Genomic DNA, 24,198 nt, shown 5'->3' on the forward strand with positions numbered 1-24,198 from the left:
CACGAGTACCGTGTGCGCCACTTTGTTGATTAACCATGTCTTTTCCAGGTTCGGTCTGCCTCAAAGAATTGAGTCAGACAGAGGTAGTCATTTTACCAGCGAAGTAATGGCTAAGATGTGGAATATTCTAGGTGTTAAACGAAAGCTACATATTGCATACCGCGCTGCGTCTAGTGGGGGGGTAGAGCGATATAACCAGTCTATCGTTAATATTCTGAAAAAGTATGTTAAGGAGTCTGGTAAAGACTGGGACATTAAATTGCCCCTAGTTTTAATGGCGATTAGAGCTACACCTAGCACTGCTACCAAATTGTCACCTTTTGAATTGATGACAGGAAGAAAGATGGTTTCTATTTCTGCATGACCCAATATTGTTCCACACACTTGCTTTTCTCGACGAAGTGCAAACTGGAATGATCGAATTGGCAGGGGGACGCATACCTCTGTATTTTGTATCCAAGGATATTGTTCATGCGATGCTTGCCAATGTGGATGGAGAAACAATTAAGCCCATGCAATTAAATCTGGCCTTTGAGATGTTGTATAAACAAAACAAGTGATAAGAGACTGTCTAATTACTAATGGAATATTAATAAATTCTATTCCCAGACATAGGTGACAGAAGATTAACTAATTAAATTTTACTTTCTATACCTAACAGATTCTCATTGTATTTTTGAGTTCATCTATAGTATTATAAGCTGTCATATTAGGAATTATTACAGAAAATGGAGACGCATAGTCTGGATAAAATTGAGAAAGACCCTTTGAACTGACAGAAGACTTGAGTTAGGGCAAACATAAAGATAAGCCAAAGTGACGTCAAAATAGCCACCAGGAAAAGTTAACTCTTTCCTGGATAGGTATGTTTAGTGGGACAAGACTGCCATCTAGAGTCCAAATACTAAAATAGTTACCTGGAAAGAAACCACACCCCTGGGCTGCTATTGGTTCTCACTTAGAGGAATTTTCCCTTTAAAAAGTTAAGAGAAGGGAAGAGAGGAACATTACAACACTCTCGAGATTCAAGATTGAGGAGAGAGATCCAGGCAGAATCGGGCGATCAGAGTAACCGAGAAACTCTTACACTCCATGCAGAGAAAGAGACCCATGACAAACAAGCTACCTGAGAATATCTGATGAGAAAATATCTACTTAACTGGTAAATATACTGGCTTCCATTAATTAATTAAAATTAATTAAAATTAATAGCATGATATATGACTGGATAAATCATGATTAGATTTCATATTTAGAAATCTTATTAATAAGAAATACATTATTACACTTTTACTCTGCAGGTAAAAACGATAACATTGTATTTATGTGACATATCACAAATTAGTATATTGTGACATTTATCCAGCTGTATTGATTGGCTCTAAAATAAGATAAAATATATATTTAGACAAATTAATAAAATATCAGCTTATTGTACATGTAGGTTTCTCATTGGATGGATCAAGGAAGTGAAATGACTAATGACTATGATTGGTTTAAACGTTATTTTATTTAAAAATTACATAGGAGTAGATCTTAAATCCCTAGAAGAGGTCTAGTCAGCATTGAAAGGGTTACTTCTGCCAGCTAAGTTTGATTGCTCTACGCTACAGCTCAATGTGAAACTCTCACATTCCTTCTCTGTGAGACCCATCGTAAATCAATCTTGACATCTAATGTATAGATTCTATACCATTAGGAGATGTTTGTTTATATTACCATATTGTATTGCATATTCATGTTATACTGAAATTCCATTGATTATTATCATGCATGTTACTCATCATTATTATTTAAATTGTTAAGAAATAAAAATTATCTATTTTTATAACAAATCTGTGATTTAATTATATGGTTTACATTTCACTTAAAACGATAACGATCTTTGGATCTGAGAATTAAAATAGTGGGTAATTCTCATCTGTTTACAATTATTATCCCATAAATATCCCCACAACACGCACCCAACAACATACAGAACCACACCCGACAATTAGGGCCACACTCCAGATATGGCACAAGCTAGTAAGAACAACAAGAATTGTTTCCCACCCATCCCCACTCTACCCGCTTACCAACAACCCAGACTACCAAAGAGGACAATCAGGGATGACCTACAACAAATATCACGTTGGCACCACACTGCTACTGCAAGACATGATCACAAACGATAAACTAAAAACTATACAACAAATACTACTTAACGAGCCCCCAACAGGGAACCAACTACTTCATAACACTCAGTTAATACACTTTATTAAAAACCAAGACCTGTTACCACAAGGAAACCGAACCTTGACAGGGTTTGCATGTCTCTGTGTAGATCACCCGGTCACAAAAAAGATTTTATCCACTATGTACCAGGTAATCAGGGAATCACAAGACTCAGAACTTCCCAAATGCATTCAAAAATGGGCAGACGAATTACAACTAGAGTTCACACAAAAGCAATGGCAAACTGTATTCCTGTCTATACACAAATCATCCACCTCTATTGTAGCTCAAGAAAGTAACTACAAGCGTATAGCTCGCTGGCATTACATACTGTAGCAGAACACACACACTCATTCAACTAATTATAGGCATTACATTTCCATTGACACCACAACACCTTATCTTCCTATTACCACCTCCGGGACTACAAAAATCGCAAACTGCACTCTTTAAACACTTGGCCATGGCAGCCACACAACTGATTCCCAAACACTGGAAACAGTCACAAGCCCCAGCCACTAGAGAGTGGATAACGAAAGTAAAAGGTATCAAAGAAATGGAAGAAATTACATACGATAAATCCAAGAACTACCAGTGCTTTTCTAAAATCTGGGAACCTTGGACAAAATTCATAAAAAACACCAGGGAAAACTAATCAATCAGAACTTGGAAAAACTCTCTTCAAAACTTAATATGATCCCCTAACCCCGCCCCCATCTCCCGCAGCCTAACTGAACATTCAATAAGACCAAACTACAGGCCCACACAAACCTTACTCCTACACCGGTACAGTTGAAATTATCACTGCTCTCAAAACAGGTTATACAGATGCATATTTAAAGCGAAATTTGTACGAGCTATGTTTAATCTTATGTCGTAATGTAACACAGTGTACTAACGTATTTCTGTACCTGTTGACCCAACTTAACTGTAGACATTATGTATAATTTTCTTGAAACCTCTAAAATAAAATATATTAGTATTTCAAAACAGTAAAACATATCACAAAGATGATATTGTCAGTGAAACTGAAGTTTTTCAGTCACACTGCCTCCAGCCCTCCCCAGTCACACTGCCTCCAGCCCTCCCCAGTCACACTGCCTCCAGCCCTCCCCAGTCACACTGCCTCCAGCCCTCCCCAGTCACACTGCCTCCAGCCCTCCCCAGTCACACTGCCTCCAGCCCTCCCCAGTCACACTGCCTCCAGCCCTCCCCAGTCACACTGCCTCCAGCCCTCCCCAGTCACACTGCCTCCAGCCCTCCCCAGTCACACTGCCTCCAGCCCTCCCCAGTCACACTGCCTCCAGCCCTCCCCAGTCACACTGCCTCCAGCCCTCCCCAGTCACACTGCCTCCAGCCCTCCCCAGTCACTCTGCCTCCAGCCCTCCCCAGTCACTCTGCCTCCAGCCCTCCCCAGTCACTCTGCCTCCAGCCCTCCCCAGTCACTCTGCCTCCAGCCCTCCCCAGTCACTCTGCCTCCAGCCCTCCCCAGTCACTCTGCCTCCAGCCCTCCCCAGTCACTCTGCCTCCAGCCCTCCCCAGTCACTCTGCCTCCAGCCCTCCCCAGTCACTCTGCCTCCAGCCCTCCCCAGTCACTCTGCCTCCAGCCCTCCCGCGCAGCATCTCGCGAGCGTTCTAGAACTACGATTCCCATCAACACCCTCACTTCCGGCCTGAGAGCTCCCTTTGCGCCTGCTCGCTGCCGGCCGGCCAACATGGCGACCTTACCAGAGATCCTCAGGAGCGAGTTCCCGCAGCTTGACGCCGAGCTCTTCCAATACGTTACCGGTGAGACAGGGCTGTGAAGGCGCTGGGCCCCCGGGCTGTAATATCGGGGGGCAGGAGCCGCCTCCATGTGTCCTGGCTGGGTAACTGGGGGTAATAACCAGACGGCATGATGGACTACCTCTGTGACATGTGTGGGGGTTCACTGATATTATATACAGGGTTACTGTGACAGTCCGCGCAGCCCGTGCCTGCAGGAGATGCCGGGCAGCTGTCCTTGACTTGTCAGGAGGAGGAGGACCCAGGACCTGTACTCATAAATGGTCCACCCTGTGTGTCATGACACATCATCACTTCTTCATTGTGATATACAGTGCATGGAAAGTGCGCCCATGTACTATGTAGCATTCAGTATCCTTTACTGAATAGATACATTGCCAGCCCTCTCTCTGGGATTAATTGATTTCCTCCATAGTCACATCAATGCCATGGACTGCAGGGCAGCAATTTCCTGAATTGCCCAACATCTCAGCCATGTTGCTTTTTTTCTAGAAAACATGATCGACCTAGCTATAAAAAACTGTACATGCTGTATACCTTATGCATTTTTATCATATTTTAATCTGCCAATCTACTTCCCTAATACTTCCCTTACCTTTTGTGTCAATTTACTCCACTCCCTTTAGCATGTAAGCTCATTGAGCAGGGCCCTCAACCCCTCGGTTTCTGTGCGTCAAACTTGGCTGGTTACAATTACATATTTGTTAGTCCACCCATTGTAAAGCGCTACGGGATTTGTTGGCGCTATATAAATATAATAATAATCATACACCAATCCACTATAACTAGACTAGTGAAATATATAACCATTGTGAGTCTTGATGAGTGAAGGAGACTCAAAAGTATTTGTTTGTCTCTACTGATGTTCAATTTATGAAGAGCCAAACATGATCGTTGAACCACTCTTCCAAGTTCATAGTAATTTGTTTTATATGTTGTTCTGTCATATGTAGTAGCAATAATTTGCATTTATCAACTAATCTTATTTTCTTACTAGTATAAAGTTCTGGTGGATTGGTAGGATTTATAGACTTTGAGTCCGATTTACACTAAGGAAAAAAAAATGTAACAAAGGCTTGATGTATATTTTTGTCTTTTTCTATAAAACATATTCAATGTTGCAACATGTCCACAGAGCCCTATTATAACCCCCACACTCTTTTACCAATCAGATGTTCTTGACAGTGGGCAAGCTGACTTTGAATCTGCGCATGACTTGTTTGAAGCAGTCGGAGCTCTTCTGCAGGATGTTTCTGGAGATACCAAGGACGATGAGGACATCAGAAACATCTGTCAGAGGATGTATAGAACAATGCGCTTGTAAGTGTTAATGTTCAGACTGTGAGGAGCAGAATGTAATGTACTGGGAGGGGATGGAAATGGGATAGACATACAGGTAGTATAGAATGTGAGAGGTATGACAGCTGAGAAGTTATTTAACGGTTGCAAGAGATGAGAAGTAAGCACTTAATAAAAAAAGGACTAGCGCAATGATTTCCAGAAATTGTTTTACAGAAGGTTCGATATGAGCGTTTACAATTTAGAGTACGCTTTAGATTGCTGAGATTAATATGACATGCCTGTTATTAGAAGAAACATATGTAAATGTAACATGATAACTAATTGACTTATTTTAATCAAAGTTTGTCAGTAATAATTGATTTATATCCAGTTTCTGAAAAAATCTGTGTACTTTATGTAATCCAAAATAAACCTCTTAACTGTAATTCTTCTTGTGCTTTTGTCAGGGAAAATAATCATGCCCCCAAACAGAATCAAGTACTGCTCCAGGCCCCTATCCAGCTGAACCAGATCACTGACCAATATGGTAAGATTATACAAACCCATCCTTCCAAATACTGTTCTCTACAGTATCTTTTTAATAGACCCCTAAACATGTATTTAACCCTGCCTCTTCCTGTTGCACCTTTCATCTTATTGGTTAGCTACTGTCTTGTGTTTTTATGATGGCTGCACATGGATATTTGCTTTGTGATTTATTCTTATCCTGTTTCCCCCAGACTCTGTTTGGGTCAACACTCTTGATTTTTGTTTACTTATTTTACTATCTATTCATTTTAGATGTTGATCCTCAAATCCTTAATGTGTTGTTGATGAAGAAAGGGCAATCCTCGGTGAGATAATGTTTCTTCTTCATAAATACAGGATAATTTAACCACTCTGTAGGCAGAAGATGTTGTCACTCCAAGTAACTGAGCTAGATGCTTTTTTTTTTGGATTAAGAAGGACTAGAGTGGTATATGTATATTTTACTACAGGGACTCTCTTTCTATACAGGACCAAGACTTGTCATTGTTGTAGGGTTATAAGAAAATGTAATTGTTAAATAATTAAGTGTAATCAATGTTTAAAGGACACTATAAGCACCATCATCACTACAGCACAAAGTGTGAATCCTCTGACATCGTCCCATGATAGTCCATCAAACCGCTTATAACTGACTTAACACTTACCTTGTTCTATCAGTCAACCATGCTTCTTCTAGTCTACACAGCTATGCTAAAGCAGAAGTTATAATGTACAGAAAATGAGCAGTAAAACATGATTGTCAGGAGTCTGTGTCTGGGATGAGCCAGAACCTGTTTGCAGGTGGACAGCACACCCTTGCGAGCAGTACTTCTTACATGACATAAGGATGGGAATGGGTCATAGAGGTCAGTTATGGCACATGGATCTTTAATAGTGAATCAGGAATAAAGAAGGACAGAATTTGAGGTTTCCAGAAAGAGGCTAGGCAATAATTGTAGATGGTAGGTCAGGGCTGGCTGCAAGGTAGCATAAACGGTAAAACAGTACCAAGCTCAAAAAGCAATAAAAGATTGAAGAGAACAGGGCAGGAAGCTGGGGCACTAATTCAGGAGTGTGACTTAAACAAAACAGCTCTGAGTATCTGTAGCTAGCAAGTCAGAATAATAGAACATTGCTATGGATGTGCTTTGGGGTTTTATAGGTGCAGCCTGATTACAGGGACAATCCCTTCCTGTGGGTGAAGCATCACCTGAGTACTTAATTGCTGGTACGTGTGTCTGTAACCTATCGGCACACACTTTCTTCAGAACATCAGGGAATCCTGCTGGTGTCGAAGACCAGGCAAGCCTTTCCCTCCTAGCCTTCATGACAATGGTGTATAGTACATAATACATACATAATAGTAGAAAGCATTAGAAGTCCATGTCAGATATGTGACATAGTGCTGGCAAAGTTCATTATTCAAGTTCATTAGTAAGAAAAACTTTGTGTGTGTGTGTGTGTGTATATATATATATATATATAAAAAGTATGTATCTTGGCACTCACCCTTTCCAAAACAAAAAATTTGATTAATATAGATGCCTAGGTGCTATCCCACGTTGTAATATATAAATGAATGAAAAAGAGATGCACTCACAGGTCTTGATAAATAAAAAATCGGTATTTTATTCTCCAAACAGGGTACACATTGTCCGATCGACGTTTCGACCCCTTAGGGTCTTCCTCAGGATCCTGAGGAAGACCCTAAGGGGTCGAAACGTCGATCGGACAATGTGTACCCTGTTTGGAGAATAAAATACCGATTTTTTTTATTTATCAAGACCTGTGAGTGCATCTCTTTTTCATTCATTTATATATATATATATATATATATATATATATATTCCTTCAAATTCCTTGCACTCCAGGCTCAAATATATCCTTGCCAGGTGCTTAAAGCTCAGGGTTCAATATCCAATAGGTACAAATTGATATAGGCTAACACTCACGGTCTGGTAGTTAAGTTTCCTTCCTTGATTGAAAAAACATTAAAATATGAAGATCGACGTTTCAGGAAGGAAACTTACCGTATATACTCGAGTATAAGCCGACCCGAATATAAGCCGAGGCCCCTAATTTTACCCCAAAAAACTGGGAAAACTTATTGACTCGAGTATAAGACTAGGGTGGGAAATGCAGCAGCTGCTGGTAAATTTCTAAATAAAATTAGATCCTTAAAACATTATATTAATTGAATATTTATTTACAGTGTGTGTATATAATGAATGCAGTGTGTGTGTATGAGAATGCAGTGTGTGTGTATGAGAATGCAGTGTGTGTGTATGAGTGCAGTGTGTATATGAATGCAGTGTGTGTATATGAATGCAGTGTGTGTATATGAATGCAGTGTGTGTATATGAATGCAGTGTGTGTGTATGAGAATGCTGTGTGTATGAGTGCAGTTTGTGTGTATGAGTGCAGTTTGTGTGTATGAGAATGCTGTGTATGAGTGCAGTGTGTGTGTATGAATGCAGTGTGTGTGTATGAATGCTGTGTGTGAGTGCAGTGTGTGTGTATGAGAATGCTGTGTGTATGAGTGCTGTGTGTGTGTGTATGAATGCAGTGTGTGTGTGCATGAATGCAGTGTGTGTGTGCATGAATGCAGTGTGTGTGTGTATGAGTGCAGTGTGTGTGTGTGTAATGCAGAGTGTGATGCAGAGCCTTGGTGGGGGGTGGGCATTTTTATTTTTTTAATTATTATTTTAATATTTTTTTTTGTTTCATTACATTTTTTATTATTATCATTTTTTATTTTATTATTTTTTATTTAATTATTATTTTTATTTTATTATTTTTATTATTAATATATATACATTTTTTCGTCCCCCCTCCCTGCTTGCTAGCTGGCCAGGGAGGGGGGCTCTCCTTCCCTGGTGGTCCAGTGGATGGGCACTGTGTAGGAGGGGGCTGTGGGGGCTGCAGAGAGATGTTACTTACCTCTCCTGCAGCTCCTGTCAGCTCTCTCCTCCTCCGCCGGTCCGTTCAGCACCTCGGTCAGCTCCCAGTGTAAATCTCGCGAGAGCCGCGGCTCTCGCGAGATTTACACTGTGAGCTGACAGAAGAGCTGAACGGACCGGCGGAGGAGGAGAGAGCTGACAGGAGCTGCAGGAAAGGTAAGTAACATCTCTCTGCAGCCCCCACAGCCCCCAGTCTGTATTATGGCAATGCAAATTGCCATAATACAGACAATTGACTCGAGTATAAGCCGAGTTGGGGTTTTTCAGCACAAAAAATGTGCTGAAAAACTCTGCTTATATTCGAGTATATACGGTAACTACCAGACCGTGAGTGTTAGCCTATATCAATTTGTGTGTGTGTGTATGTATATATATATATATATATATATATATATATATATATATATATATATATATATATATATAATCTATCTATCTCATGGAAATTATTTGAATTTTATGGTATTACATACAGTGCGCAAAAATATCATCTTCAGTGAGCTAGAGTGGTGTGGGTGCCTACAATGTTCCTTAACCCGACAATGGTAATTATTGCAGTTTCTGAGAAACTGCAATAATTAACTTGCATTGTTAACTCCTCCTCTAGTGGCTGTCTACCAGACAGCCACTAGAGGGACTTCCGGAATTTAAACGGATCTTTTGTCTGTTATCTGACAATGGACGTCGCATGAGAACCTCCAACGCCATATTTTTCCCCATAGGAAAGCATTGAATAATGCTTTCCTTTGGGGAAATCCTAATGCGAGCTAGGCCATAGCTGCGCATTAGGTCTCTCCCCGCTGGCTCACGTCGGCACGGTAGGAGCGTGGGCAGATCCATCGGCGCTAGATTCAGGTGAGTGACTGAATGGAGGGGGCACTGCAGGATTCTACAGTGCCAGGAAAACAGGTTTGTTTTCCTGGCACTATAGAATCCCTTTAAAATACTTCAATACAACCTCAGATGAACAACAACACATGACATATTACACCGTGTCATAATTTATGTAATAAAAACAAAGCCAAACTAGAGAAGCCATGTGTAAAAAACGAAGTACAACTTACTGCTTCCATAGGAACTAAGAGGTTAAGTAGCAGACTGGTGCTGCTAATCAAATGCCCTTGATTAATTGATCATCATCATCAAGTGTGACATCCTCTATAAAAGCTGACGTTTTAGCAGTTTTCTGGTCTGGAGCATTCAGGTGTGTGCTAACACAATGCCAAGTAATCAACACATCAGCAATGATCTTATAGAAGCAATTGTTGCTGCCCATTGAACTGAGAAGGGTTATAAGGCCATTCCAAATAATTTCAAGTCCATCATTCTACAGTGAGATTATTCAAAAGCAGAAAACCTTCAATACAGTTGCAATCTTCCTATGAGTGCACGTCCCAGCAAACTCACAGTCAAACTGTGCAATGCTCAGAGAAACTGCAAAAAAAGTTAAATCTCGGACTCTGCAGGCTTCAGTTAGCATGTTAAATGTACATGATGGTACAATTAGAAAAATACTTTAAAAAGTATGGTTTGTTTGAAAGGGTTGCCAGGAGAAAGCCTCTTCTCTCTAAAATTATCATGGAAGCGCGACTTAGGACTTCTGGAACAATTTCCTTTGGACAGACGAGACCAAAGTGGAATGCCACATTTGGCTAAAACCAGATACCGCATATTAGTGCAAACACCTCATACCAACTGTCAAGCACGTTGGCAGAGGGGTGATGTTTTTGGCTTGTTTTGCAGCCACAAGACTTGGGAATCTTGCAGTCATTGAGTTGACCTTGAACTCTTCTGTATACCAATGTTTTCAAGAGTCAAATCTGAGGCCATCTGTCTGACAGCTAAAACTTGGCTGAAATTGGGTCATGCAACAAGACCATGATGCCGAACACATCAGCAAATCTACAACAAAATACCTTAAAAAGAAAAGAATTAAGGTGTTACAATGGCCCAATCAATATCTAGACCTCAACCCAATTGAAATGCTGTGGTGGGACCTTTTAGAGAGCTGTGCATAAACAAATGTCAGCGAACCTTAATGAACTGAAGCAACATTGTGGAGGAATTTTGTCCCACTCTTCATTAAAACAATGTGAAAGACTGATAAATTCATACAGAAAATGATTACTTTAAGTTATTTCTGCTAATGGTGGTTCTACAAGCTATTAAATGATAGAGTGTACTTAGTTTTTCACGTGTGGCTTATCCATTGTGGCTTTATTTTTCTTTAAAAAAAAATCATGACACTGTAATATGTTGTGGTGGTGTTCATCTGAGGTTGTATTTAAGTATTTTAAGACCTGCTAAGGAGCAGATGATTTTAATTTATTTTATTTATTTATTACTGGTATTTATAAAGCTCCAACAGATTCTGCAGCGCTGTACAATTAGTGGAGAACGTACAATATACACCGACAAATACAAGAGGTAGAGAGAGCCCTGCCCGTAAGCTGATATCTAGCCATTGGAGCTCTTTTATACAAAGTGCTTAGCTAGATGGCCCGTGAGCTTACAATCTAAAGGAAACCGTGGGGATTTGAGACAAGAGGTAGCAGGGGAAATTTGGAGGTGATGGCTAAAATAGTTAACAGAGAGAAGCAGCTATTGGTAAATTGTAAAGGGAATGACAAGGTAATTGAGTGAGAATTTCAAACAGCTGGAGAGGCATGCTATATATTTGGGGGGAACCTGGGTGGGAAGTGGTGAGAAAAAATGCAGATCTTCACTGAGTTTGAGTGTGAAGTGAGGCCTGAAGAACAGAGAAGGAGATTAAACAGTTATATGAAGGTATTTACAGCTGGGAGGAGGATAGCAAAGAAGGATGGGGTAGGGGGGGGGCGGGAGGTAGACCAGCCATGTGTTGAATACAATTGGAAAGTTAAGCCACCAAATTCTATCACCCGAAATATTAATAACTGTGTACATAAATGACAAAAACTTGGGGTAGGGTCTCTTTGGTCCTCTGTTTACATAGGTCTAAGTTACAAACGAGATATTATTAGCCAGTCAAATTAATAGCTGGATTTTGTCAGAGTACAGGTCTCTTATGCTAACAGATTTATTTATTTTATTTGCAGGGGAGAGGGTGCATGTTTTGCTCGGATGTGCTAATACAGGATCCCAAGTGTAAAAATAAATAACACATCCAATGAATATATTGTTTTTTTAGACAGTTAATGTTAAAAAGCTGGAGAAAGCAGAAGCCAAACTGAAGGCTAAACAAGGAAAGCGAAATGAACGAGACTCAAGTAAACCAGCCGGGCAGGTGTAAGTATTTAAGGCGAATAAAATGGTGCTTATGTTAAGCTTTTCTGATGTCTAAAATAAGCTATTCACATATTATGATTGCAGTGTAATGGAGGAGGCCTCAGCCAGCCAGGCTGCTAGTAAGAAAGAAAATCGTATAGAGAATAGCGGCAAGAACAAGTCCTATGACATTCGAATAGAGAACTTTGATGTGTCATTTGGAGAGAGGTAAATACCATTTTACACACATTAGTTAATCTCTTTTGTAACCTATTTTGAAAATGGCTATATATAACAGCACCTACCTATTTTAGGCATGAATATTGTATAAATATTATTACCGGTTTCTTTAAATAATATGTATAATAAACTTGAAGATTTCTGAGCCGCCACATGTCAGAATCTTGGGGGAACTGAGTTGCACAAGAACATACCTGTTTGGTTAGTTTTTTTTTTGTTTTTTTTTTATTCAGAGTGCCATTCCTGGCACCAGAAAAATAAAGGAAAATGCAATGTAGAAGATAGTTTAGTTTTTTTGGGTGATAAATAAGCAGCTTCGTTTCTTGTGATGTACAAGTGTTCTACTCTGTGTGAGCTGGATCTCCTATCCAATCCAGAGATCTCAAAAACAAAATATGATTGATGTCTATGGAATAGCCACTAAACATTTATTTTATTATCAGATTAAGTTTTCAACTAATAGAGTTAAAAAAAGAGGAGCAGCAAACAGTCTATACGTCAATCTTGGATTTTTCCAGACATATTGACTGCAGCTGCTGAGGGAGACAGACCTACAGGGTCGCGCTTTTTTGAATAAAGTGTCCCCTGATGACACTCTTGTGTGCCTCCCAGCGTATGGTGGGGGAAGTCTGTTCACTGGTGTTATTCGTGAAATATTCCTGCAATGTCTTCTCTATGTCGGATGTGATATCTGGGATAGTGAGCATTGATTCATTCAGTCTCAACTTGGAAATTTTGGGTCTGTAGAGGGGGAGGTTAATTTAATGGTCACTGGGGCATGGTCAGACCATGCCACAGTGCCCTGGTCGGCTTGGAGCACCAGCGATACGTCGTGATTGGGAACAAATAGTCTATTCGAGTGTAAGAGTTACGAGGGTGAGAGTAAAAGGTGTAATCCCTTTCGTCTGGGTGGAATGCTCTCCAGTAGTCCACTAGTTTTGCTCTGGCCAGGAGGGCCCTGATTGCCGTAATATGTTGCGTGGGAATGTGTGATTGTCCTAGTGAGGAGTCCCATTTAGGTTGTTTTTTGTTTTTTAAGAAAAGGCAGGTTAGGGTTCAAAACTAGGAAGAATTGTACAACAAATGTGAAATCTACAATGTGTATGTATAAGGACGTGACAAACTTCCTTAATTTATTTAAATTGTTTATGTGGAAATAATGAATTTTTGAATAAGACTGGGTTTGCAGAAGAGAAAACCGGAAAAGTCAATGAAATTAGATCTAAATTTCCAGGCTACGGGTTATCAGTAGAACATGAAGAAAAGGCTGGTCTGTTGGGAGTCAGATTAAAGAGGCAGCAATTTTTTGCCACTGATTACTAAACTTCCTTTAACGAACTGCCATTCCCAAACTTTTATAAAGTTCTTTTTGTAAATGACAGACAATGTATTTGCTAATTGAAGTGGTCTGGGTGATGTGTCCCTACTGCACTTAGTGCTGCAATGTAAAAGATTGCCGTTACAGAGAACTGCAATGTTTATATTGCAGCTGTAAGTCTGCCCTTAGTGGCTGTCTACCAGACAGGCTGGGGGTGCTTCTGGAATCCAAGCGGGCCTTTGGTCCTTATCTGACGCTGGGCGTCCTCACGCTCTGCAGCGTCATATTTTCCCCAGAGGAAAGCATTAGGTCACCCTGCCGACGTCAACCAGCGTGGGCGGGGCCTGACCCAGCGCCTAGGGACATCGTTGCTGGATTCAGCTAAGTGACTGAAGAGGTGGGGGAGGGGGGCTCCTTAAAAACCTATAGTCCAAGGAAAACAGATTTGTTTTCCTGGCACAATAGGATCCCTTTAGGAGGATGGGAAAATTTAGTGGGAAATAATTTATTTACTACCTTAACTTTTAAAAAATTACAACTGTGGCAATCTAAGGTGACCGTTTTATTGGTCAGATATTTATTTAAGTGATAAAAACTTTGGGTGGCAACCCCTCTCTATCAATCATACCAACCCTTATTTCCATTATTGATCAGATACGTGAAATTCTCATATTACATTGTTTGTGTACCTTTTTTCCCCGTTTTCATTTAATGTTTTTTTTTTTTTCTTCTTTTTTTTCCTGAAATTTCCCTTTCCTCTGCCAGTGCTGTCATTTTGACTGATCTCATGTTGAAATTGGTTATTATTGGATCCAAAATCACTCTTGTGACAGTTTTTTCCTTAAATTCACAAATGTATTCTAAATTACCGTAGTAGATTTTACATTCACGAACTAAAGATGAGCTGATGCATCTCTCTCTTTAGCTGCATCAGTTTAACAAGTGCTGAGTGTTTTTCCTTTTTTTTTTCTTTTTTTCTTTCAGGTAAGGTATATGCTTGCTAGATCTGTAATTAGTCATTCCGAGTAATCTATGACAATTTCTATAAAGGCCTGTTAAGTTTTCTTCATTGTCTAAAGTAAAATTACCATTTCTTGTACCAGGGTCTTGCTGACAGGTGCAGAGTTGCATTTGGCGGCTGGACGTCGCTATGGTTTGGTGGGTCGGAATGGGCTGGGTAAAACCACCCTATTAAAGATGCTTGCTAGCCGCAACCTCCGTGTTCCTTCACACATCAGCATTCTGCACGTGGAGCAGGAAGTGGCTGGTGATGACACTCCTGCACTCCAGAGCGTTCTGGAATGTGACACTCTGCGTGAGAGCCTTCTGCATGAAGAAAAGATGCTAAATTCTAGGATCAGTGCTGGAAAGTAAGTGACCTTAAAATAGGGACAGTTCCTTACAATAAATGACAATCATTTTAGAGATAAGATCACTTATGTGTTCTATATGGATTTTCTTACTGATTTTTTTGTATTAATCCTTAGAATCAGTCGCACGAGACAGATTGGATACATAGTGTGTATTCTTTTCATTTTTTTTAAAGTAAAACTTCCATTGTTTATTACTGAAAATAAAAATTATATGTAATATAGCCTTGTGTATTATTTTTGTAATCAAATGCATGTAAATTAACTATTTAAAAACCGTAATCTTAGCACAATTTATCTGCTCAGAATATGCATAATTTGAAGCCATGAAACTGCTCCTGACTGCATTTTAAAAATGTATTATTTTACAAAATAATGAGCACAAAGGGTGTAACACATGTCATTTTTTTATTTTAAATAACAAATCGTGATGACACTTATTCTTTAATGAATTTTATTTTCACCTACATTGCATTCCTGACCCATGAATTACTTAAAATGTGTCCCCAGGGGTGATGGTTCAGAGAGCACACGGTTAACTGAGATATACAGCAAATTGGAAGAGATAGAAGCTGACAAGGCCCCAGCAAGGTACTTTGTAACTCCTGCATTGCTTCAACTGGTCCCAAATCCTTTTGAACAGTTTGTAACTTGTATAGTTCTTACTATTCCTTTTATTGTTTTTATCTCACAGAGCTTCTGTGATTCTGGCTGGGTTGGGGTTCAGGCACACAATGCAACAGCAAATGACCAAGTAAGTGGCTGAAGAAGCTAAAAGTATACAACTGATCTGATGAGTTTGGGTGTTGACGATTGTTGTTAATGTGTATGTTTATGCATTTGTGGGGAGGGTTTTTATTTTTATTTTGAGAGCTTTTCTAAGATATTCCATTCTCTCAGGGAATTCTCTGGAGGTTGGCGAATGAGATTGGCACTTGCTCGGGCTCTCTTTGGCAGGTAAGATATATTTTCTCTCTATATTTTTTTTTTCTTTTAATAAGAATTTTTTTTTGTGCTTGAATGGTAAATTTAAGGACCATCTCTATTCTTCTCTTCCTATATGTCAGGCCAGATCTTCTGTTGCTTGATGGTGAGTGTTCAAAAAAAAACACAAACTTGCATATTCATACAACTCTTTTTCTCCCCTCTTTCTGTTTTCTTGCTTAACATTTATCTCTTGTGTCACAGAACCCACAAACATGTTGGATGTCCGAGCCATTGTATGGTTGGAGGATTATTTGCAGGTCAGTCTCAGTTCTTTGGCATTTCATGTTGTCCCTTACATTCTTTGCAAACCTTGAACTCATAATCTGCTTTTCACAACAATGTACAATCTCTATACTTCCATCTCACTGTCTGAAAACTCATTTAAAATACTTCCACACAACCCATTCAGTGATAACCCATACCCCGTCTGTCTGTCTGTCTGAGGGTTTGTAGCTTTCACAGTGCAATTGCTTTTTTTGCATTTTTTTTTTATATCACTGGTATCTTGTTTTCATAGACCTGGCCTTCCACCATCCTTGTTGTCTCTCACGACCGAAACTTCCTGAATGCAGTGGCCACAGATATTGTACATCTGCACAGCCAACGACTTGAAGGATACCGGGGCAACTTTGAGAGCTTTTTGAAAACAAAAGAAGAACGTCTGAAGAACCAGCAACGTGAATTTGAGGCACAGCATCAATACCGTGAACACATTCAGGTGATTCTGAAATAAAATAATTTGTCATTATCGGGAATCTACTGTAACTGCAACAGTGCAAGGAGGCCTTATTTTTTTTTTTTTTTTTTTTAAATTCTTTATTTTAGTTGTGCGAGTTGTACATTTTGCTTGGTTAGCCACAACAGCTAGGTCAAGCGCATGCGTAACATATATAACAACATTATGGCAATTGTGTTTACTGCACATTTTTTTTTTTTGGTAATAGTGAAGCATAGAAGATAATCACCGTTTGCAATTATACGAAACCTCGGCAGCTATAACAAGTATAACGTGTGTTAGTAAAGCGTCGGTACGGCAGTTATAGATGTTGCATTTTGCTAAGTGAAGTTGGCTAAATCTAGGGTAATGCAGTAGCTTGTAAATATGTAGAAAAGAGATTAGTTTCCACTTGGTCGGTGGCGTTAATGAGGGTAGTGGCACTGGGGGTGCTGCAGGTACCTAGGCGGATGCCTAGCGCATGCCACTACTACGCTGTTCTTTACTGTGTTAACAAGGTCCCCTCCATAGGAGTAGCGTAGATGTGCGTATGTCGTTGGGGAGTTGGGGACACAACTTGGGTTGACCATCAAAGGGGTCAGTAAGTAAATTATGTAGAGAGTTGCATAGCATTTAAATGGCGTGTGATACAACTCCTGGTCGTTAAACTAAGATAGGCTGGGAGCCAATTGGAGTTGGGGGGGGGGGGTTGGGTGGTATACTGGAGCCAGCGTCCCGGGTCTAACCCGGTGTCTATAGTATAAGCCCGCGGGCCCTACGAACATAAAATTGAAACGTGTGAGAAAATAAAGACATGTAACTTATTGTCCATGTTAAACTGGAGGTGGCGGTTCTTGGGGGTGTCTTCTCCGAAGCGCCCCCTGGTCCGGGATAAACGGAACGACATTTGCTGGGTCCCAAGTAGTTGTAGTTGGAGGGGGGTTTGTGAGGCCCAGTTTAGCCAGTACAGTGTCCATCTCTGTGATATCAGACACTTGGTGTTTAGTGTCCTGGTGTTGTATCGTGAGCACGTGAGCCGGTCCCCAGCGGTACGTCACCCCTCTGGCCGCCAGTAAAGTCGTCAGTGGACGAAGGGATTTCCGCCATTGTAGGGTAGTGCGGGACAGGTCCGAATAAAATGATATGTCCATGTCCTCAAATCTGTAGGGGTTCTTCCCTTTGATAGCACTCATGAGTGCCGCTTTGTCCTGCCCATTTTGAAGCTTGACCAGGAGGTCCCCGGTAGTGGTGCCAGTGAGCTGCGGTGGTTTGGGTAGGCGAAACATGCCATCTAGCTGAACCCCTTTTGCTGGTCTAAGTGGTAGCAAGGATGCAAAAAGTCTGCGGAGGAGATGGGGTAGCTCTGCTGGGGTCACCGTGTCAGGGATACCCCGGATTTTTATGTGCTTCCATCTGCGCTTATCTTCCATGGCAGCCAGTTGGTGGGACAGTGCAGTGTGGGCTGTAGTGAGTTCCCTCACCTGTGTCTGGAGGGCTGTCACCTGGGTTGCCTGTGTTTGAGTGAGCTGCTCCACGGTGGTTAAGCGGACGGTAAACTCCCTAACATCTTCCCTCACTTGGGAGATCTCCGTTGAGAGTGACTGGCGCAGGCCTGTTAGGAGGGAGGTGAGTATCTCTGTGGTCACCGGTTGGCCCCCTGTCGGCTGTACTTGCCTTGTCAGCGTTTGAGAGCTAAGAGTCTCCAGGCAGTGTTGGTGGAAGCCGTCCGAGCTATCCGAGAATTCCTCTGAGTCGGCCGCCATCTTGGGCCCAGTTGCGCCATGCGTTCTCCTCAGTAGGTCGCCGATATCGGCGGATTGCCGCGGCTGATCCGGGCGCAGTTTTTTGGTTTTTTTCCCCATTGTTGTTGGGGTGCTCTGGTGATGGTCTGAGGCTGTTGGTCTCCGGTTTCGAGCGGTAGTCGCTGTTTTAACGCCGCCGATTGCCGGAGCGTTGCGGGCATGCGACCTCTCGGGCTGAGTGCTGGCTCCGCCCCCGCAAGGAGGCCTTATTTGCTGTAGACTGGTAATTCAACAGTGTGTTTTATTGATTTTATGAATATCACTTCTTGGTACAGACTAGTCATGTCATTCATCTCTTTACTGCAGGTTTTCATTGATCGGTTCCGGTATAATGCAAACAGAGCCTCTCAAGTGCAGAGTAAACTTAAGCTGCTAGAAAAACTGTAAGTATTTCTAAAATCTTGAATAATATCGAAGAGGATCTGAACAATTAATCTCAATGGAATCTTGTTTTCTTCTGTAGACCGGAACTGAAGCCAGTGGACAAAGAGTCTGAGGTGGTTTTAAGGTGGGAATCTTAACGCAGGCATTGCTCACAATGCAACTGTATATTATACTTTTTTTTTTTTTTTTATATTTTATGTACATGTTATTTTATAATTATGTTGATTTCAATTTCTACTTCCTGATTCCCTGCTCTTTTCACACTCCCATTCTACCCCTTAGGTTCCCTGATGGTTTTGAGAAGTTCTCCCCTCCCATCCTGCAGTTGGATGAAGTTGATTTCTGGTATTCTTCAGATCAGCCAATCTTCAAGAAACTTTCTGTGTCTGCAGACCTGGATTCAAGAATCTGTGTGGTGAGTGTTCATGTGTATGCTCTAAGTGAATTTTGACTACACTAGTGGCCCATTGAAGTGGTGTACAAATTTTCCTTTTCTTGCATAGGTGGGAGAAAATGGAGCTGGAAAGTCCACGATGTTGAAGCTGTTGATGGGAGAGCTGTCTCCAGTACAGGGGATTCGACAAGGACATAGGTGGGCATTTTTGCATATTAAATTTTTTGGGGAGACTTCTAAAAAGTATCACAGATCGAAAAGTGTAACTATCAACATGGAAAATAACAGAATCATCAGAAACCATTATTGTTCGTGTTGTGGTTTAATTTTTTCCCTTGCATTTATTTTTAAATTTTATTAACCACACAATTTCTGCAGGAATCTGAAGATTGGTTACTTCAGTCAGCATCATGTGGACCAACTTGATATGAATATTAGTGCAGTGGAGCTACTCGCAAAACGCTTTCCTGGTACTTATTGCAGATATACTCTACCCGTTTATCTTATTTCAAATGAATGAATCGCTGTCTGTCGAGTGTGCGTTGTGTATGTGCACACATTAAGTCCCTCACTCTAAAATACCACCAAAAAAAAGTGTTTTATAGTAAGGGCAACTCCTAAATGTCAGGATGTACAATATTATTTTTACTTATTCTCTGAATTTAACAAATGTTTGTTTTGTAAAGTATGAAAAACTGAATTTAAATGTAAAAGTCCATATCACTCTTAAAATTGTAATGTCAAACATTAAATCTTTTATATACATTTAAAAGCAAATGAAGCATCACATTAATAAAAGGTTAACACACGTTATTGGTGTTTTATTTGATAGTGTAATTTCCAGTGAAGTGATCCCCTTTAAATGGTATTAGAAAAGGTTATATTTAAGGGTGTAACAAAAAACATTACAGTTTGACAAATACATAAAAAAGAGTGTGTGTGTGTGTATAGATCGATATATTGGAATATTGAGGAGCTTGTGTGATGGAGAGAGCAACAGGTGATAATCACACAGGGAAAAGGGTGACATGGGACATTTGTGAGACAGTATAAGAGCTAAAGAAGCTTTCCTTTCACTTTTGTGTGAGAGAGAATGAAAAGTGGAGCTTGGTTTAACATTAAGAGTAATTCTGCAGGGATTTCCCTGATGTTTGTCTTTCTTGCCAGTAGGTATGTTGTTCAATGATTTGGGATGGTATGATTGTGGGTGACAAAAGGCATGATCTATAAAATTCTCTAATGCGATTTGTTGCTCATTAACCATTCACTCTATTAACTTTCTATTGGTTGCATAAGCCCTGCATTTAATAGCTTTTTTTCATGCTTAGGGAAAACTGAAGAAGAATATCGCCACCAGCTGGGCAGTTATGGCATCTCTGGAGAATTAGCAGTACGGTCAGTGGCAAGTCTATCAGGAGGGCAGAAGAGTCGTGTTGCTTTTGCCCAGATGACAATGCCATGGTAGGATTTATTTTGTTTTTACATGTGATTGCTTCCACTTTCCCATTGTCATTTAAATTTTTTAAAAATAAGTAGTCTATGAAAAAAGTAGCTAGATGCACAAGTATAGTGTGACATTGCAGCACTTACTAAAAAAATCCAAGTAGTTCTTAAAACATAGTGATTGACAGAGCTTACATTAGGTTAAATCTCGTGTGTAGAACACCTTCATATGATGGGATTATGTCACCATTTTATTTTAATCAAGACAGATTGAATCTATAGCATAGCATTTTAAAAACGTAATATTAAAATTGAATTTGAGACCACGATTTAGTCTTTGACTTTGCTCTCAATTTTGCTAACACAAATCATATTTTAAGAGGAACTGTCACTTCCTCAATATTCACACAACCTAATAAGTAAAACTTAAATAGGAGTCCACATCAGTGCTGTAATAAGTGATCTGCGAGATTGTGGGATCTTCCAAAGAAATAGCTTTTATTCCCTACAGCCATCAATAGTGACGGCTGGGACAAATGACATGGTTGACAAAAGGTAGCTCAGCCAAGCAGAGTTAAAATACTGAGACAAAGTAGACCCTACTTGGTCTCCGTATATATTCTGACAGGGGTTTGTATTTTAGTGAATTTCTTACACAGTCAATGTGAGTATTTCTTAAAAATGTTATCTTTATGAAGTACTATTTTGATATGGAGGTGACAGAGCTGCTTTAACCCTTGTTGTGCCATACACATGGCGCGTGCCCATAAAGCACGTATGTGTTAGATCCCTGAGGGCACACACAAGTTATCATGGGTCAGCAAAGTTGTCACAACAAGGTGTGCAGCAGAAGTGTTTTTTGTTTTTGTTTTTTGCCTCATTGGAAAAAGTAAATGGCAAGTGACAGTTCCCGTTAATTTGTATAATATTATAATTTAGGTAATTTTGGGATGGTGCAATTTACATTGCTTTTTGTTTCGCAGTCCAAACTTCTATATTCTGGATGAACCTACCAATCACTTGGACATGGAAACCATAGAAGCCCTGGGAAAAGCACTGAACAAATTTCGGGTATTCATTATTTCTCATAATTTTATTCCTACTCTCTCCTTCTTGCCATGCAACCATAGTGTCATCTAATTTTCTTATGTACCATGCCCCCCACCTTCAATTGTTCAGTACAACCAGAATTGTTACCATTTTGTCAAATTCCTGATGCTTATCTCCATTGCTTCTTTTCCAGGGAGGCGTTATTTTGGTTTCTCACGATGAGCGTTTTATCCGTCTTGTTTGCCAAGAACTCTGGGTCTGTGAAAATGGAGGAGTGACGCGTATTGATGGTGGTTTTGATGAGTATCGGAATATCCTGCAGGAGCAGTTTCGCAAAGAAGGTTTCCTATAGAAAGGACACCTTGCGCATCTGGCTGTGCTCTGTACACCCTCCAGCAATAAGTGTCCTGTGCATACTTACTGTCCTACATGAGGGAGCAAGAGAGACTGTGCTCTATAGTGTCATGGAGCCTAATGGATAACAGACTGATTTAGAGATGTGAAAGCTAAGGGACTGTATTTATTATACAAACTGTGTAGATGGAGCAGAGATAGCCATTGTCAATATGAAGTGATTTTGCTGCACAACACCAGCCAGGCCTTTTATGTACTCAAAACATGTCTTGTCCTTCTAAGGTTTCATTCCCATAATTCAAACCTTGATTAACCCCTTAAGGACACATGACATGTGTGACATGTCATGATTCCTTTTTATTCCAGAAGTTTGGTCCTTAAGGGGTTAAACAAACAGTTTGCCCCTTTATTTTTTACAAATTTTCTTTTTTTATTCTGCCTCGCATTACGAAGTGGTTTATTCACAAACACTACCAACTTTATTTGTTGATTTATAGTAAATGTGTTTATTATGTCAAGGGATATGGAGAATTCCCATCAAATTAACATATTACTCCCCATCCCCCAACTGCTTCCCTATACTGTTCTTTACTTTAACTTTTCCTTGCCGTAAAAAGTATCTAATTTTAGGGGCACATCTCAGTCCCAAGGAATTAGAAAAATATGGAATCTTGAGATTTCTGTGAGATACAAAACTCTCCAGGTAAACATGTTACACACATTCCTTTCCTTCTGCCTTGTATGCACGAGGCTGCCATTCAAGTATTAATCCTTTAGTATCTATAATTTCCACTTTTAGAAAATAACATTTATATCACTATCACTTTCCCGTGATGTCCTTAATTGTCATTTAGCCAGCTGTAGTGTGCAGCCATTGTCTAGAACTATCTCGGGTTCCCTTGAGCTGTTAAGTTATTGATGTTGCCAGGAGATGTGAAACAAGCAAGTTGTAAATAAAGAGCAGAATCTCTTCATTTGTCTTGTCTTAATGTTTTGGTGATAAACTCACTGCAAAATCACTGTACATTGGGAATTCTGGCAAACACAGCCATAAGCTCACTATGAAGTTGCTATATTTGGGAATTTAGCACACACTACTATATTGGGAAGTCTGGTACACAGAGGTATAAACATGTAAAGTCAGGATATATTTGGGATTCTGGCAAGCACAGCTATACATTTACTTTATAACTTATTTATATATTGGGAATTCTGGAAATATGTAGTGAATTCTGAAAAAAAAAAAGGTAATGAAAACACTTTAAATTCAGAACTGTGGCATAAACAGTTAAATATGGAATTCTGGAAAGCATATCTATAAACTGTACAAAAAAAACAACTTTGTATAGCTTGTTTTGATTTGCAGTCTCACTGCTCAATTCTCTGCCATTAAGTGAGTCATTTTTTATTTTGCCACCCTTCCCGTGGCTGAGTTTCCCTTCCTGAAAAAAAATAAAGACTTTAGCTTTCTGTATTGCATAGTGTGTTCATTTAGATGTTCTGTTAATTCTCTGGCTCTGTTAATTGCCTACTAGAGCATACAATAGCTTCCTGTGTTTTATGAAAGTTAAATTAACAAAACAGGAGATAACCTATGAAGTAAAAACAATACTGTGCTGTACGATCCAATTGAAATTTCAATTTTTGTACTTTTTTTTTTTTTCATGGAGGCTATATGAGTCAGTGAAACACTAGGGCTGCATAAACAATGTGATTTAACTCCTAAATGGCAGAAATTTGAAAAGTTAAACTGCAGAAGTATAATCTATACTATACACTAAAGCTGCTTCATACTGTAGGCACCCAAACCACTTCAGCTAATTGAAGTAGTCTGGGTGCTGTGTCCCTTTTGCACTAAGTGCTGCAATATAAAACATTGCAGTTCCAGAGAACTGCAATGTTTACATTGCAGCTCTAAGTCTGCCCTATGTGGCTGTCTAACAGAGGATTTCCGGAATTCAAGTGTACTTTTGGTCCGTTATCGGACGATGGACATCCTCACGGACCTCCAGTGTCAGATTTTCCCCATAGGAAAGCATTAAATAATGCTTTCCTATGGGGAGGTCTAATGCGCACACAGCCATTGCCCCACATGCGCATTAGTTCTCCCCCGTGGCAGAAGCATGA

The 24,198-nt window shown here is 40.1% G+C and overlaps 1 protein-coding gene across 1 annotated transcript; it reads left to right on the forward strand.

Moving 5' to 3' along the window:
* The first annotated feature begins 3,881 nt into the window (after positions 1-3,881).
* On the forward strand, positions 3,882-22,378 carry ABCF3 (ATP binding cassette subfamily F member 3). Its single transcript, XM_063442880.1, has 21 exons — positions 3,882-4,002; positions 5,172-5,319; positions 5,748-5,827; positions 6,082-6,134; positions 11,938-12,035; positions 12,120-12,242; positions 14,676-14,942; positions 15,453-15,533; positions 15,637-15,696; positions 15,843-15,899; positions 16,010-16,032; positions 16,131-16,186; positions 16,447-16,647; positions 18,753-18,829; positions 18,910-18,954; positions 19,113-19,245; positions 19,334-19,422; positions 19,603-19,694; positions 20,553-20,685; positions 21,651-21,738; positions 21,911-22,378. The coding sequence occupies exons 1-21, from the start codon at positions 3,930-3,932 to the stop codon at positions 22,067-22,069; spliced, it is 2,136 nt and encodes a 711-aa protein (XP_063298950.1). The 5' UTR covers positions 3,882-3,929; the 3' UTR covers positions 22,070-22,378.
* The last annotated feature ends 1,820 nt before the right edge of the window (positions 22,379-24,198 follow it).

Source organism: Pelobates fuscus, chromosome 2 (assembly GCF_036172605.1).
Source record: "Pelobates fuscus isolate aPelFus1 chromosome 2, aPelFus1.pri, whole genome shotgun sequence".
NCBI lineage: Eukaryota > Metazoa > Chordata > Amphibia > Anura > Pelobatidae > Pelobates > Pelobates fuscus.

Coding starts and splice junctions, on each gene's coding strand:
- ABCF3 (XM_063442880.1), top strand. CDS start 3,930: ATGGCGACCTTACCAGAGATCCTCAGGAGCGAGTTCCCGCAGCTTGAC. Junction 6,135..11,937: donor TGAAGAAAGGGCAATCCTCG/GTGAGATAATGT, acceptor TTGTTTTTTTAG/ACAGTTAATGTTAAAAAGCT. Junction 18,955..19,112: donor GAGTCTGAGGTGGTTTTAAG/GTGGGAATCTTA, acceptor TCTACCCCTTAG/GTTCCCTGATGGTTTTGAGA.